Source organism: Pinus tabuliformis, chromosome 5_1 (genome assembly GCF_031772625.1).
Source record: "Pinus tabuliformis cultivar Carrire ecotype Pingquan chromosome 5_1, CPIR1, whole genome shotgun sequence".
NCBI lineage: Eukaryota > Viridiplantae > Streptophyta > Pinopsida > Pinales > Pinaceae > Pinus > Pinus tabuliformis.
In genome coordinates this window covers 392,471,155-392,488,504 of record NC_142305.1, presented here as the reverse complement: position 1 = coordinate 392,488,504, position 17,350 = coordinate 392,471,155, and the positions used below count along the sequence as shown (strand labels likewise).

The 17,350-nt window shown below is 38.7% G+C and overlaps 1 protein-coding gene across 1 annotated transcript in view; it reads left to right on the top strand.

Annotated features, from left to right (window-relative positions):
* LOC149165109 (DNAJ heat shock N-terminal domain-containing protein) overlaps positions 1-17,350 on the top strand; it is a 424,936-nt gene that overhangs the window by 305,023 nt on the left and 102,563 nt on the right. The window contains exons 15-16 of the mRNA XM_089432244.1: positions 11,333-11,475; positions 11,597-11,743. Of these exons, the coding sequence (XP_089288370.1) occupies positions 11,333-11,475; positions 11,597-11,743 (290 nt within the window). The remainder of the gene's footprint in view (positions 1-11,332; positions 11,476-11,596; positions 11,744-17,350) is intronic.

Below are 17,350 nucleotides of genomic sequence, written 5' to 3'. Positions count from 1 at the left end.
CATGTATAGGGCGATGGAGTTGATTGTTCCATCTTTCATCAATGATTGCCCAAATGGGCCCATACTTTGCCACTCTATCCTTGTATGCTGTCTTTATTTGCTCCTTTGCTTGATCCATAGCCTCATAAATGAAGCCCATAGCCAACCTTTCCCCATCCACCAACCGCAACACCTTAACTAGTGGCTCAGCAAGCTTCACAATCTCTGCTGCCTTTCTCCAAAAAGTTTCTTCATGGACTTTCCTTTTCAATTCTTTGCCTTCTGGTTTGTTAGACCAATTGCTTTGATTCCATTCATCACTGGAAAACATCTTTTGCAAGTTTCTATGTTGGGAAAGCATAGATTGCAATGTCAAAAAATGTGTAGCAAATCTAGTGATGGCAGGCCTAATAATATCCTTGCCTCCAGTGTGTTTCCTCATGAGACTCAAAACCAGTGTATGATTGTAGATAAATTTTGTTATGCTTTTGGCATTATCTACAGTGTTTCTGACCCAATCTAATTTTCCAATATCCTCAAGCATGAGGTCTATGCAATGTGCAGCGCATGGGGTCCAAAAGATGGTCTTGTGTTTTTCCTCTAACAGTTTACCAGCAAGAACATAGTTAGAGGCATTGTCTGTGATGATTTGAACAACATTAGCCACCCCCACCTCCTCAATAACCTCATCCAATAGCTGAAACAACAAGTGGCCATCTTTTACCTTATCAGATGCATCAACTGATTTTAAAAACATGGTTCCCTGTGGGCAGAAGACAAGAAAGTTTATGATGGTACGGTTTCTTTGATCAGTCCATCCATCTGACATGATGGTACACCCTGTTCTTGCCCATGAGTCCCTGAACTCTTGCAAATACTCATTAATGGATTGAATTTCTTTCTGCAAACGAAACCCCCTTAGCTCTTGCATAGTAGGGCCTTTGAAGCCTTTTCCAGCAGCATGTATGGCATCAAACATAGGCTCATAATATGGTGAACGAGCAGCATTAAAGGGGATATCAACATCATACCACCATCTAGCTATGTAGTCACAAGCAGTCTCCCTCACTTCTTTCTTCCAATGGTCATCTAAAGTGGGCTGAATTTGACCTTTACTAACTTCAGGACCATGTGCATCTGATGGAGAGGAGGGAGTGAAATAACTTTTGATAGTCACATCACCCTTTGTCAAATTCATTCTACCCTTTCCCTTATCTTGAACAGAACCAAAAGAGGGAGGAACATAACGGAAAGGGTTGGATGCCTCAGTTTGAGGGATAGAGGAAGAACCCTCAAAATCATAGTGGGGGTTGGTAGCCATCATTTTTTGTATCTCCCTCTTCCTCCCAATTTCAGCCTGTATCTCTTTTTGCCTAGCCTTATCTGCTTTAAATTTCTCAAAGCTGGCCAACACATTCTTTCTAATCTCCCCAATTTCATCAAAGGTACATGTGGTAATTTGTCCTCTAATCCCTGCCAAGTGTTGTTTCAGCCTATTAATGCCCCCAGGACCTTCCTTAATTTTCCTATGGCAAAATTTGCAATGCATCTGACTATCAACCATTTCAACATATGCCCAAGCAGGATCTTTTGCTCTAGGTGCCATTTTTTGACTAGGAAAACAATCTGAAAATGAAAAAAAAAAAATGATTCAATGTTCATTTATTTGACAAAAAACACTCTCTAAGCTTTCTTGATATGCACCTAAAATTTACTAAGCAAAAACAGATTTATAGAGGTGGAAAAAAATACCTCCAGGCACAAACTGCCTCCTCAAGCTTGCTCCAAGAATCAGCTCCTCAATGCTGCTCCAAATGGCTGCCCAAGAAGCTCCTCACTCCAGAGACAATGCTCCTCCAAGACTCCTCACTGCTGCTCCAAAACAAGCTCAAGAACTGTTCACTAATTCTCAAAGAAGACTCTCTCACTCAAATGCATAAGACTGCTGTGAGTGAATGAGAGCATTTGGCTGTCTTAAATAGGGTTTGGGAGGGGGAAATGGACCCCAAAAGCATTTAACAAATTACTATTACCCTTTAGAATCCATAAACTGCATTTAACTTTGTAAAAAATTACAAAAAAAGTGAAATTTTTTTAACTGTTACGCTGCCCAGCCGTCCCTACATTGACTCGGCCAAGTCATAACGGACCCGGCCGGGTTGACCGAGTCAGATATGTGACTCGATCAACCGAACCGGGTAGCTCACCGTTTCATTGCCCAGGCCATCGACTCGGTTCGACTCGGCCGAGTCGGAGTCGATTCGGCCGTTTTGTAAAACAATGGCTACAGGAGGTAGATCACGTCCTCTACTAGTGACAGGGGTAGCCTGGGTAGGTTGTGTCACCTCCTCATAAAAAATTAGAGATTTTTTTTTTCCTAAAAAATCGCAATTTTTTTGTGATTTTTTGAGAAAAAAATTAGCGTAAAAATTAGACGATAATATCGCCAAACTCAAAAAATCGTGATTTGCCGATAATATCGCAATTTTCGCAACGCTGCTTCAAATGGCTGAGCAATTGTATGGGAGTGAATGTACGGATTTCGATTAAAATTGTAATTAGAGAAATTCTAAATTGAATCTATGGCTACAACAATGACTAGTCCTCGAACTTTGTATTGCGGTGAACCGACTGCGTTTTATATAATAAATATATGGGTTATAATCTCTCCCTTTTTTATTGTATATATATATATATATATATATATATATATATATATTATTTTTTATTTTTATTATTTTTTAATGTTTTTTTCTTCTTTTAATTTTAATGGCCAAAGGCCTAGCGAAATGGAGAAACTCTGAATTTGGTGTAGCGATTGCTTCAATTGTGATGACGACAAGGTTGACTAAGAGTTGATGGCCAAGGGCCAGGATCTGCCAACGTGGCTTTGATACCAATGTAACGAACAATGTTTGTATACTCAGAGGAATGCTCTGATACCAATGTAATTAACAAATTTCGTATATGCATCAATAATCTTCAAAAGACTTGGAAGATGTACACATCCATAGTAGGACAAGTAATTGTATATTGAATAATGTATATAGAATTGATGAGATGATTACAAATGAAGGTGAGGGCCTACTTATATACCCTAGGTAGGTGCCTCTTCACTAACGGACATATCCTTAGAACTCGTCTCTTCAATACTAACTACTAGTTAATTAATTATTATTTATGTTTATTATTCTTTACATTTTTATTATTTTTAATATAAATTGTATTCATAACATCTACAATAGTCATCTGATTGCATCTCGCTAATGCTAAACCTGCTACTATGGTACTGTGGCCCCCCTGTAGCAAAGGTGATGGTCTTGCTGTAACAACTGGAAATGATGTGACTGATCTCCTTGCTGCATTTGCACTGAACCCTACCCCTCTTGATATGCAGGAGAATCAAGGTCCACATCCTCCTGGATTTGGTTCCCCACTATCTTTTATTGAGTCTTGTCCCTTATTGGGAAATTTCTTCGATTTGCGACTCGCACTTGACAGCTCGCACTCCCCCCTGCACCTATCCCCGACAACTAGAAGTCAATATGCTGTCCAGATCTGCATTCTAGCCAACTCACATGCATTGCTCTGGTAATCTCTTGTGGCCATCTCTACAAAGCTGCAAAATCTGTGAATCTCAAATAAACTTGAGACTGGAATTGGAAATTTCCTTTTTCCAACTCGACCTTCCTTCTGCTACTTGTACTCCCTTCTAGAATGCGCAAATCTACTCTTGTTTGCCTCCGGAAGTCCTTCTCCGATTCTCACATTGCTTGCAACACCTTAATTGGGAAACTCACTCAACCTTTCAGAAGTTCTTCTCTGGAATCTGACACCATAGTTTTAAAAACTGGCCTAACTAATCGGTTACCGGTCTAACCGGCCGGTTAGCAGGCCCATCGGTTGGAAATGGTGAAAAAAACCGGTTTAATAGGCTGTGTGGTGGAAAATTTGACCTAACCGGTCCTAAACTGGCTAGTTACCTGCCATGCCGACCAAGGACCCACAATGCATCTTTTCCAAGGTAGTTTAGGGGTTTTAGTGGGAAATTAAGGGTGTTTTTCCTCCAAAAACACCCTCTCCATGCCTTTAAGGAACAAAAAGCAGTTAAATGATCTTTTTTTCGTGCAATACAACCTTCGACTGAGGAGGAACCAAATGATGAACAAAGCACCTGATCTAGATCCCATTGTGTTGGACGATATTGATCCAACATTAGAATGGGTGGAGGACACTGAAGATCCTGTGTTTGAGGCTGATTTTGATATCGACATGGCTTAAGCGGGGGATGAAGCAGATTTTGTGGCGGCATTAAAACTACGATCAATAGTGGCATCAAGGGAAGGCAAAGAACTAATGGAAGGCACTAGTCGTGCAGGTCGACAAACTCGTGCTTCCATTAGGTCCACTTCTATTGTTATTGGTGGCATTGCTACTAAGGTTGCAGATCAGGATGAGGCATTTTCAGACTTTGAACCAGATGATGTCTATGTAGCTCCTGATGATGATCCTATGGCTAGTAGTGATGATGAAATTGATGATTTATCATGTGTACACTGTAGACTTGTAGTACACCAATGGCCTCATAGCTTACAACATTATTTTTGGACTTTATAGGCCATTTAGAGCCTCATTGCTTATGTATTGTGCTATTTTTTCGATGATATGTATTGCACTCGGTGCCATTTCGATATATTCACCTTTACATGGTATATAAATGAGCAAAGTTTGCATATTTTGTCTCTATTGGCTTGGAATCATGGTTTTAAATCTTAAAATAGTTTTGTTTCATTAAAAATTAACTATTTAATGTATTTTTTTAAAATTGATTCATTTAGACCAAACCAGTCCCGGTTAGACAGGTTCTAGTCGGTAAACCGGTTCATTAGGTGGACCGGTCCGGTCACCGGTTTCGGTTTTAAAAACATTGTCTGGCACACGATCTGCTACTCCTAAAGCTTGCACTCCCTGATTGGCAAAAATGCTACGATCAACTGCAGCTCGAAATCTTCGATCTCAACCTAAAAACTGGATTTGGAAACCCTTTGAGAAATTCTGGAAATTCCTCTATGTGCTTTTCTCTTCCACCTAATGCTGATTTGCTATCGAAAAATAGAATGCAAAATCACTTAACACATATCTGCTCAACGGATTCATTGATTTGTTTGTTGGAAGTGCTTCCAACAACACCATTGCTTGCAAATCTCTGCTTTTGAGGCTCTACGAATTTTTTGCTACCTACAAAATTAAAAACGAAACCCTGCCTCTACTAATTTGCACTCCCTGGTGGCCTTTGCGTAGATCCATAAATTTTGCCCAAAGACTCCCTCTGAAGCTGCAAAATTTCTCCCTTGTTACTGAGCCACTAATCTTTCTTCAAACTTGCTCTGATACAATGTGAAATTTTCACTCTATTGTAGCAACTAGAAATTATTCTTCTAACTGAATATAATTATGTGCAACTTATTTTCTATTACGACAAACAATGAATAAAATCACAATTGCAATTTTCACTAAAAATAAAATGCATTGCGGAAATAATACTGCAACTGGGAAAATAGAGAAAACACACACAATAAAATTGACATCGTTATTTTTGGACAAATGCCCCTAAAAAAACCAATGTGGGAAAAATGATGTAGCAGATGAGGGTTCTATTATTATATGCAACAATGAAATCTGATTACAAAAATATGCATGCCAAATTGGCAATCCTGAACAAAATAATCTGGAGATAAATTATCACCCTCTGCAAACAACTCGGCCTCTCTCCAACTCCTCTTCCTCCTAGCAATTTGCACTACTAGACTGGAAATGCATATGGCCTGGCTGGAGAAATTCGTACAGCCTGCTAGCTGGCTCCAATTGAGTCGTCCTGCTTCTCTTTGCCATTGGAAGAAATTCACTTGGCCTTCTAGAGCTCGATCTAACCTTCGACAACAATGCAAACCCTCGCCCGACAACTCGCACTAGGTTTCTAGCTAATCGCATTGGCTATTTGGCCTCGTTGCATAAATATTTCGACCTCCCTACTCTACTGTTCTACTTCTGGGAATCTTTTTTGGAATACTCTGTTGCTACTCGCTTAATCTCACTCCTGCATTCTTCTAGCCCAAACTCTTTTTCCCTGCTCTGCCTTTGCAACTGGATAGCTCAATCTGCCAAGGAACTAACTCTCTTTGATTTATCTTCTTTACCCCCATCGTCTAGCTCTTATAATCTCATGTTGGTGAACCAACGACCACAATTAGATCTCCATGAATGACTAAGATCATCTCAAACTCAATCCTTGTGAGTTTCTAGAGCATTCTCACCTTTCCTTAATTAATTCCTATCAATTGACCAGTTTTCCTATGTTAGACTTAGCAAAAATTTAAATGATGGTTAATTAATTTAATTAAGGTGTTTCGAAAACTTATCTCGCGAAACCTTTTCTGGGTTTTAAAGATCTCGTGTTCTTAGACTCTTTGAGACAAATCAAGACTAGAACACCTGTCTGGTGCTACAAAAACTAACATTTCCACCTCTCTAGTGCGCCTTTTACTTCTTTATAATAATGCTTTTTATTTTGGGTGGATAACTTAAGGGTCAGAGCTTGCTTTTTATGGTATATCAGTTAATTTTACCATTAAAGATGAGACAATTTATCTCTCATCAGGGTGGGTTTTGCAAGGGTTCATTTTAATGAGGAGGAGCATCAAGTTCTCAAGAACCAAGTGATGGCTAATGAGGAGGTTAGAGCTCATGCTAGGCTTTTGCCCACGCGTTATCTTACATCCTGGCCATATTTTGCATTTTTTATTTTTCTTTCATTGTGGCCTTATTATGGTTATCCATTCTTTTAGCTACATCAACCTCCAAGGCAATGTTTCTTGGCCCTACTCAAGGATGTGGATAAGAGGGTCCCAAATATCAATCAATTGATGACAAGTTATACCAAAGAATTGAGATGGTACATAAAGAGGGCTTCTAATGTGACATGGAAAGTGTTAAGTATGTTGTAAGGTAGAATGAATGTGCTAATTCAATTCAAGTTTCCCAAACCCTAAGGCCTCAAGCGAGGTCCCACTAGGCTATGGCTGAGGATTAACCCCCCTGTAAGGTGAGAGAACATATTTGCAATCAAGATCGCTTAATTTTGCAGATCATCCCTTCATCCATAATTGATACCAAAAACAACAAATATTAGCACTTGATAACAAAATGATCAAAATACTTGTTGAATAGCAACCCCATCTTCATTTAAGAGGAATGCCAGATGGTGAAAGGTGCATGGTTGATGCAGATGGCATATCATCATCAAGAAGTGAATGTCAGGGGCTGTTGGCTGTCAAATGCAGGAGAAAAGTTTTCTTCTATGGGGTTACCCATTTTGGTGGGTAAAAGGCCCAACAAGTAGAATCGAAACTTACCTCACACCAACAAGGGAGAAGTGAGAGTTAAACCCTAGTTGTCCCTCTCCAAGTGACAAAGATGCCCTCCAGGGGATCAATTTTTCTATTCTTTGTAGTAGTCTTGAATTAATCATAAAATTTGACTTTGAAAATGATTCAGAACAACCAAGAATTGACGACTCCAATGTCAATACCAAAATTTCATGAAAATAATCACATTATGGGATAATGATCTAAAAAATTCACAATGATTTGGAAAGGAGGAGGATCTCTCTATTTATAGGTGAGGCTCTCAACATCTTTCCCCTATTCTTTTCCAAAGAGAAAGGTGACTTGTCATCCACAAAATGCTTGGATACTAAGTCAATTGTAAAAAAATATCATTTACAATGCTGAAAATGCTCAAAATTGAGGTGACTCCCCACAAGAGATGTTGCTTGGAGGGATCAATTTGGCATAGAAGTCCAACATTTCTTTGAAATTTGGCTTGATTTTGCTTGAAATTATTCTTTGAGTGCTTGGGAGGCCCAACCCTTTGCTTAACTTGCTCAATGTTCCTCCCTTGGAGCCATGGATCCCTCCAATGTCTAGTAGAAGGTGGGTGGCATCTTCCGTTTGGTCCAATTGTTGCTTGAAAGTGCACTTTAAGGCTCCATCTTGCTTTGTTTTGAGTTGATCCTGATCCATATGAGTATCTTTAAATTGCTTTGACACCTTGCTTGCTCAATATATGTGCCACATTGCTTCTTTAGTCCCTCACGACTGCCCCAAGTGAAGTTGGCACCCTTGAAGTGATGACCACATGGTTGACAAGGTGCTTCTAGGTGAGTGTTTTGAGTGCTTAGACTTGGAGATGACTTGGATTGGCTTGGAGGTTGCAATGGACCTTCTCTCTACCTTGGAGGATGTGGGACATTGTGTTGGGGAGTGCAAATGCATAGTGAATTGTGAGACTTACATGAAGAATGATGGCCATGGGCAAAGAGGTGTGCATACATTAGAAGATGGTCCATGTGGGGAACAAATAGGTGTGCCTGGATAGAGGGAAAAAGAGGAACTTTCAGGAAGTGATCACCTTTATAGGGCTTTAAACAATAAGCATTCCTTTAAATCATGTTTTGTAATATGTCCACCTCCATGATGCCCATATTCCAACCCAAGACATAAGAAATGCTCATCAAGGCAAGGAGTTATAGCCCACTAGGTTGAAGCAGTGTTTTAAAAACCGGCCGGTCTGAACCGGTAATTGGTCAAACCGGCCAGTTAACAGTCCCACCGGGTCAACCCAGCTTAAAAACCCAGTTTACCTTCTCATGTCGCCTTTGTTTTGCCCTAACTGGCCGGTTTATGGTCAAACTGGTCGGTGTTGTCCTAATCGGCCGGTTTTGTCCTAAACCGGCCGGTTTATTGCCAGGCAATTATAACGCCCACAAAATGCATTTTTGTGAGTTTTGAAGTTGGTTTGAGGGAAATTTGGGGTTGTTTTTCTCCAAAAATAATCCTTCCAAGAAAAACATGCCTACCCTCTCGTTTTCTTGACACATCTCAACCCTAACAATGTTGGCAATTAATGGTAATGTTAAATTCTTAAAGTAAAAGTGACATTTCCTTTAATTTTCATTTTCATCCTTTTACTTAAATTTTTAACATTACCATGAAATGACTCGGGATGTTTGAGAGTGGTTTCGACCTCGTTGGATTTCATCTGTAAACTAGAATTTAGATTTCACTCAAAATTCAGCAGACTTAATGGTTTTCAAGATTTCATGGTTTGGGGGTTTGCAATGTTTCCATTTGATTCTATCATGTGTGAGGGTATGAGATTGGTATTTGATCAAGATCATGAAGCCCTTTAAGAACCTTGATCGTGGTGGCATTGATTGTTGAACTTTGTTGATGTTGGTGGTACTGATTGTTGAACTCCTCTACCATGGCCTTAACAAGAATGCACCCTTCACCCAAAGGAAAACAACTGGTTAGGCATGCTAATATTTTTCTACCACATTATAAGGTTGAGGAGATGAACCCTTCACTCAAACCTTGGTTAGGCATGTTAAACCTTTTCAATTTCTATCATGTTATAAGGTTGAGCAATCCAAGTCTGAAGACTTTGAGCTAGATGATGTTCATGTATCTCTTGTTGATGATGTTTATGTATTTCTAGTAGCATTGAATCAATGATGAGTTTCATGAGCGACCATGTTGATTAGTGATTTGTAGTTTTGATGTCTATTTTTGCTACTACTAAAGTTGTAGAGGAGTTGTAGGAGTCCTCAAACTCGGAGGCATATTATTTATGTAGCTCATTTTGATGATCTCTTGTCTAGTAGTGGTGATGAGTTTGATCATGATGAGGAGTGATCATGTTGTTGATCACTGATATGTAGACTTGTAGTAGTTCAGTGACCCCATAGCTTAGAGCATTGTTTTCGGACTCCAGAGGCCATTTAGAGCCTCATTGATTATGTATTTGGTTGCGGATATGTATTGCACTCGATGCCATTTTGATATATTCACCTTTTCATGGTATATAGATGAGCAAACCTTGCATAGTTTGTTTATATTGGCTTGGAATCATGGTTTTAAATCTTAAAAATAGTTTTTTCATTAAAAATTAATTATTTAATGTATTTTTTTAACCGGTTCGTTTAGACCTGACCAGTCCCGGTTCGACCAGTTCCGGTTCAAAACCCGGTTCATTAGGTGGACCGGTCCGGTAACCAGTTCCGTTTTTTAAAACATTGGGTTGAAGTCATCAGGGCCACAAAACCAGGCACCATGAAAATGAAGCTAAAAAGACTTGCCATGACAGTCCACCATTGAGGATCTAGGATATGATTTTACACTTCATCCCAGATGGCTTTACAGGGCTATAAATTACACACATTTGAGCTTACAAATGGCATGGTCAAAAAGTTTAGGAGTACCTCTGCTGAAAGAGGGGTAACATGTCACATATACACCAGTAAAACTGCATACACAGTCATGCAGAGAAGACTCAGAAAAAAGAGGTATGAATATATTCTGTGGACTGATCATCTTTGATCTCTTGTATATGCCACAGACTGGATTCCGGCTGAAGACGTGTCTTTTCAAAGGCCATTCACTTCATCATTTTATTCCCTGTAGAGTTGATTAAAAGAGTTAGAGTTAGAATTTGATTTTAGCATCTGAATCTCATCGAAAATAGGCCATGGACCTTATCATTAAATTTTACAGGTTATTGATGCCCTGCATCCAGATTATCACCACCACACAGTTGTGAAAGAGTCTTGAACTTGAAAATATGAGAGTCATTTAGATGGAGGACACCGCCAGCCCCCCAGGTAGAGGGGTCTTCTTGACAGGGGCATCAAGATATGCTTAGGCTCCCAACCTGTTAATCTGTTCAGCCAAAACCTGCCTGATGGAGTTTTCTTTGCGAGATTGTGATGAACTATCTAGGATAGATTACTCTGAACTGCACATTGAATAGGAGGTATATGCTTATCATAAAAAACACTTGCATTGCAAGTAAGCCAAATACACCAGTCAACAATCAAAGGAAGATTTTCAAACCATTTTAGGGCTGGATTTGAACACCAAGATCTTAAGCAATCATTAATAGAGACTCCATTCCATACATATCTTAAGCCTGTAAGTTATCCTAACTCCTTCCAACCGTGAAGCACATATGCACATGAAATCAAGAGAAATTGGATTGGCAGTCAAATGAAAAGCATCTAGTTTCCTTTTTACTTGGGACTATATCTGTCAAAGACCTAATGCCTCAAGTAGTTGTGGATGCATTAGTACTAAATTTTATGAGGAATTCTTTAACATATCCTACAATTGTTGGGAGGAAAAAACCACAAAAGGGATCTTTAGGGGTCACATTATAACTGTCCACCAGTACTTAAGAAGGAATGATATGTAATTTGGAACATTGGTTTGATTTCAACTGGTATGCCTTTTTGCAGCTCTCCCACAGCTGAGGAGCATAACTTCTATGGATCTTGGATGCGATGTCAAAGGTTACTCTCGAGCTGGTAACGACACATTGACCTGGTACTGTGTCATTGTTGCTGGAAAACCTGGCTCTACACTCGGTAAAGCACGTGAAGTATGCTATATATCTAACTAAGATCTTTTCCATGCTTACAGTTTTCTTGTTGAGTATTATTTGACTGTTGGTTATTATATTGTAGAATTTTGAGTATCAAGTCTGATGGTTGTACTTGCAGACTATGCGTAGTGTCCAAGATAATCTTACAAATGAGGTCATTCCGGACACAGTCAGTATATCATCTCTTCCAGATTCGTTAGTTGCTGCATATGCCTTCCAGCAAAAACGCCTTACTCTTGCATGGTTAGATGGAGATGCTCAGAAAGTAAGTTGATTCATTTTCTAGTGTGGAAGATGTAATGATGCTAGGATGACCACTTTTGTAAAGGGTGGTCATGGCTTTAATCTGTTGTGAAAGTATTGTTTTTGATACCAATTATATAAAAGAACCTAGAGTCTCAACTTGTGTCCCTTCGGCTTTCAAGAATCATGTATACCAAAAAATTATTATTAGTGCACATTATTTATTCTTTGCGCCAACCTTACCCTCTTAAATGTTCTCAAAATTAATTTAACATTTGTATTTATAATTTTATATACCCTCCCTTTGCATCGTTTCTCCTCGTATTCTTTTCATGCTTTCTTTCCTTCCTTGATAATGGGTAATGGAATTACTCAAAATATCATAAATACTACACTTTGATACAACTTTACTTCAAAGACTATGAGCTATTGTCTATTTTCATCAGGTGTCTCAAAATTCTTCTTCTCTGCAATATTATTCGAATACTTTTCTGTACGACTGTTCATTTGCATGTGTTTGAAACAATCGTGCACATGATGTCCCTTGTTGTTACAATAATAACAGATGGTATCCTTCCTCTATGGTTTTTGCATTATTTCATCGGTACTGGTTTGTGCATATTTCTTCCCTTCTTCAATGTTTTCATATTAAAAGGCTGGCAAGATTTTTGCTGATTAAATCTGTCCCCTTGTTGTTTCTCCTATAGCGACATGCCACGAAGCACATCAAAGGATCAATCCTACCACCTCATCAGTGAGATTCAAACCTGTCACAAAAAGTTAAAAGGATTTCATTCAATTCATCGATGGTTTGGACTACAAGACCCTTTGGATATATGTTGTCAGCTAATAAGTTGACCACGCATACCCTGTCTGTATTATATAACCAGTAACAATGTCCACCACTCATCTTCAAGGCATACAAATAGTTTCTTAGATAATGTATATTTGCTCCATTGGAGGTTTCATATAAATTTGCAAGATAGTCCAAATATCTTTTCTTTAATAGGAAAACTTTATGCTGAAATCCAGCGAATGCTTCCCCACATTCATTGATTACATTTCCTAGGTAAATCTGTTGCCATAGAGTAGTGCATCTCAAATAGGGGAGGATTTGAAATAGGCACCTGATGGCCTAGAATTAGCCCAATGCATAGCGACAATGGCGACAACATGGTGAGCTAACTCCTTGTCAAGGTATTCCAAATTTTATGTTAATTATTTGATAAAATTTCATTTAAGGTTTCATGCAAATTTGACATTTTGGATGAGTAAAAGTTAAAACCTTGTGCCAAAACCCAAGGGATCCTTCCCTACATTCATTCATTACATTTCTCGAGTAAATCTGTTGTTGTAGACTAGTGCACCTCACCTGGGGGATGATTTGAGCTAGGCATCTTGATGGTATAGAACTAGCAAAACATCCAATAACAATGGTGACTATTATTGCAAAATCTAGCAGGCCTAGTGCAAACCCTCATTAGGCAACCTAGGTCTTATGGAAACAAGAGATTGGCCGCCACTTTCACCTCAGTGGTTTCTTTCCTGGTGTTTGGTGGTGAATATTATCCCCACAAGGGTGTTGATTTTTAATGTACATTTGACAAGTGGTTTCCCATGGGTTAGTCTCTACCTAGGGAAAAGTGTCCAAAATAATTTTTTCTTAAGTGTGACTTTATAAAGTGAAAGTGACTTTATAAGTGGTAAAGCCAATGTTAAATTATAAAGTGAAAAGTTTTAGACATAAAGTACAATGTGGGTAATTTATTTAATGGGTGAGTTGAAAAAATAGAAAGTGAAAATGAAATGCACATTTATTCTCATCCCTTGATCTAAATAAATCTGAGCCATTAGATCTTAAGGTTACCCAAAAGTCATTTAGGGAAGCAAAGGGGGGAAAAGAGAAGAGAGATTGCATTCATTCTTCATGAGCAGATTGGAGAAAGGAGGCTGAGAACTGGAGAAAAGTTCTAAAGGAGAAATTTGTTGCAACACACTGAAGGAGTGATTTTTGGGCAAAGTTGGGCATGAAAATCAAGGCATAGAAGACAACAGAAGGTATAAAATGAACAACATTTAACGCTGTGCGTTTCACGCCATTCGAGAGAAGCTTTTGAGATTTTTTTTTTTAAATCCATAAACTCTGTATGGAATCTGTATAGTACAGTACGTATTCGTACAATACATATTTTTAACTTCAAGTGGGCATGGAAATCGAGGCAAAGTGGGCACGATTTTCAAGGAGTTTTGACCTGAAGAGATAAATTGTATTTTTCTGTTTTGTTTTGTCTGCAAATGTATTTTTCCTGAACTTGAAAGATAAATAAATTTGAAGAGCTCTCTAACAGGTTTTCCCCGGAGAAAATTGAAGGGGTTTTGCCTGGGTCTAAGTTGACCAAAAATCTGTGTATTTTTATGCATGTTGCTAGTCTGTTTATGTCCATATTTATTTTCAACATGTGTTGACAGTCCCATGTGTTTTAATCTGAAAATTTCGTTTCCAGAATTCTATATGTTGAATGTATGTTTATGGGAAAGGGCATTTAATTGAATGAGAGTGATAAGGTGAAATTAAAGTTGGGGTAGGATTGTAGGAAACTTTTTAGCCATCAAATTTCAACATGGTATCAGAGCTTTCAGGCTGAAAATTGCAGTTTGAACAACAGACAATAGTTTGGGACAACAAATAGTGGTTTGGACAACAAACTGATATTTTGGGACAACAAGGTGAAATTTCACACAGACTGAACCTTTGGGACAACAAGGTGTGCTGGAAAGTTTATTTCTCCATTTTCTTGGTTTTGTAAATTGTGGACAACAGTCATGGCCATGTTCTTAAGGGTAGAGGACAGACTAGATGGGATATCAAACTATGCCGCTTAGAAGGAAAAAATTCAGATAGTGTTTGAGGAGGTATCAGTTTGGGACATAGTGCAGCAAGCGGTTGTACCTCCTACTGCTGCAGATGAACTTGCTGAATTCACAAAAAATAATGCAAAAGCGAAAAAGATTTTGATGGACAATCTGAAGGATCATGTGGTTCCTCAGGTGAGAGGAAACACATGCATATCAGATGTGGACAACTCTAACCACTCTCTATCAGAGTACCAATGAGAGCAGGAAGATGGTACTCAAAGAACAATTGAAGAACATCATGATGACAAAGGCTGAAAGTGTAGGTCACTATCTTGGTAGGGTCAAACAGGTACGTGATGATTTGACTGTTATTGGTGAGGCAGTTGGACCCACAAAGTTAGTCAGGATAGCTGTAGCGGGACTTCCTAAGTCTTGGGAGGTCTTTAGAGATTCTATTACCTCTAGGGAGAATCTTCCAAATTGGTACAAATTCTGAGCTGATTGTGTGCAGGATGAGATACAGAAAATTGGTAGTGGTGGGGTGAAGATAGCAGATGAGGAGGATGTAACCTTGATAGCTGAGGGGAAGAACAAAGGGAAGGCCAAGAAAGGGGCCTCATCAGATGGGACTAAGGGAAAAGAGAAGAAGAAGAAGAAAAATACGGATATATCCAAAGTCAAATGTTGGGCATGTCAGAAGATGGGACACTATGTTGCTACGTGTCCTGAGAGGAAGAACAAGGGGAAGAAGGGTATTGCAACTTCAATAGAGGTGGGGCAGTTTGCTTCACAGTTTGACAAGGACTTTGCGTTTATTACTTCTACATCTAGTAGGAGTACATCATCCGATGTGTGGTACATAGACAACAGGGCTTCCTGCCATATGACAGGTGCACGAGAGTTCTTTTCAGAGCTTGTAGGGAGGGCACTTGATATTGAGATTGTACTAGGAGATGACCGCACTATGAGAGTTGTTGGTGTGGGGACTATGACCTTTGAGAGGGAGTCTTTGCCTCCTTTGAAGGTCATGGATGCTTTGTATGTTCCGGGGATGATGAAGAACTTGATTGTTAGGTCCCTATAATACTACTGATTACCCCATTACTATTGTAGTTGTATCTCTTATTAATATTGATGTGCGCCTATTGTCCCCATATTGTTATTATTGTGCCCCATAGAATCCCTTTATTGTTATTTTTGTGCCTTTATATTATTATTGTTAGGTCAACTTGGTTATATTGTGACTCCTTAGACTCCTATATAGAAAGAAGGTTTTGTCATTTGAATCATCAAAGAATCATTCATTTGTGTAATGTAAAGGAGGTTGCCCCTTCGAAGAGGCTGACTTCTAAGGTGTTGATCTATATTTTCTATCTTTTTGTGAGCTGGTTTCATAACATTTGGTATCGGAGCTTTGAATTCTAGGGTTTTGCTGCTCCAAACAAGTCATCGTGGCATTTGTGCTATAATTTTTTTCTGTGACGTTTCAGACGCTAAAAAAAACCATTTGGGCCGAAATCGTTCTAAAGCGCAGGTCTGAATTTCAGAGCTTTTTGCGCTATATTTGCGAAGATATCATCTGAGAAAGTTGGCATTTTTGCAGACTCCCGAATTATATTCCAAACAGGTGACCTGAGGAAAATAGTCATAACTTTTGTTTTGTGCATCAGATTGAAATTTCGTAAGAAGTTACAGAAAGACGACAGACTATAGTTTCATGTGTATATTTTCAGATCCTAAGGTCGACACAGTGACACGTGGTACTTCATACAAGTTCGCTTTTCTGAAAAGGTATATAATCAGGTCATCTTGGGAGATTGTGCATAACTCTTTCTTGGAGAATCTAAATTCAATTAGACCGGTGGCATTGGAAAGAGGACGCAGAGGGCTACCGCAGGTCGCAATTTCAGAACTGGAAGATCTAAAATTACAGAGATACATCAGATGCAATATTGAGCTCCTACAAAGTGAAAAAAGGTGTCTAGATTTTTTTAAAATTTTTCTTAAGCTTGGTTTGAAAATTTATTTTGAAGGAATTCAAAGGGCATAGTAAAACATCATTATCGGTAATTGATGCCCCGAAGAAAGAAAATGCAAACACTTAGTAAGCAACCTGAAAGCTCTAGTATGACTTATGAAGAAGAGGAATAAATGCAACATGATATATCAAAATTACGAGACCAAGTGCAACAAATGTCACTCGCACAAAAAGTAACAGAATCTAAGATGGATGGTTTCAAGAAAGATGTAGAAGCTAAGATATATGGCGTGGAAGCTAAGATGAATGACGTGGAAGCTAAGATGAATGATTTGAAGACAGATTTGAAGACAGGCATGGCAGATTTGAAGACAGATTTGATAAATTTTCTACAAGAAATACTTACTAATGGTGAAAGGGTAGTAAAGGAAACTCGTGATAAGAAAAAAATAAATGTTAATCATGATTTCATAGACTCTAATGTTGGATCTAAGAACCACCATATTCCAAAAATCGATACGAGGAAGTTTGATGGCAAGGATCCCGCAACATGGATACTACAGATGGAGCAATTTTTCGATCTCAGTAATGTGCAAAACACACAAAAGGTATGTATTTCCACTTTATATTTGGAACCAAATCAGTTTGTATGGTATCAATGGCTTTTCTCTCGTAAACAAATTATCACTTGGGCAATTTTTATGGAAGAAATGCTGCGCATTATGAGGATACAAAAAGCAACACTTTTTTTAGCCAACTAATAAGTCTCAAACAAAAGGGTTCAATGATGGATCA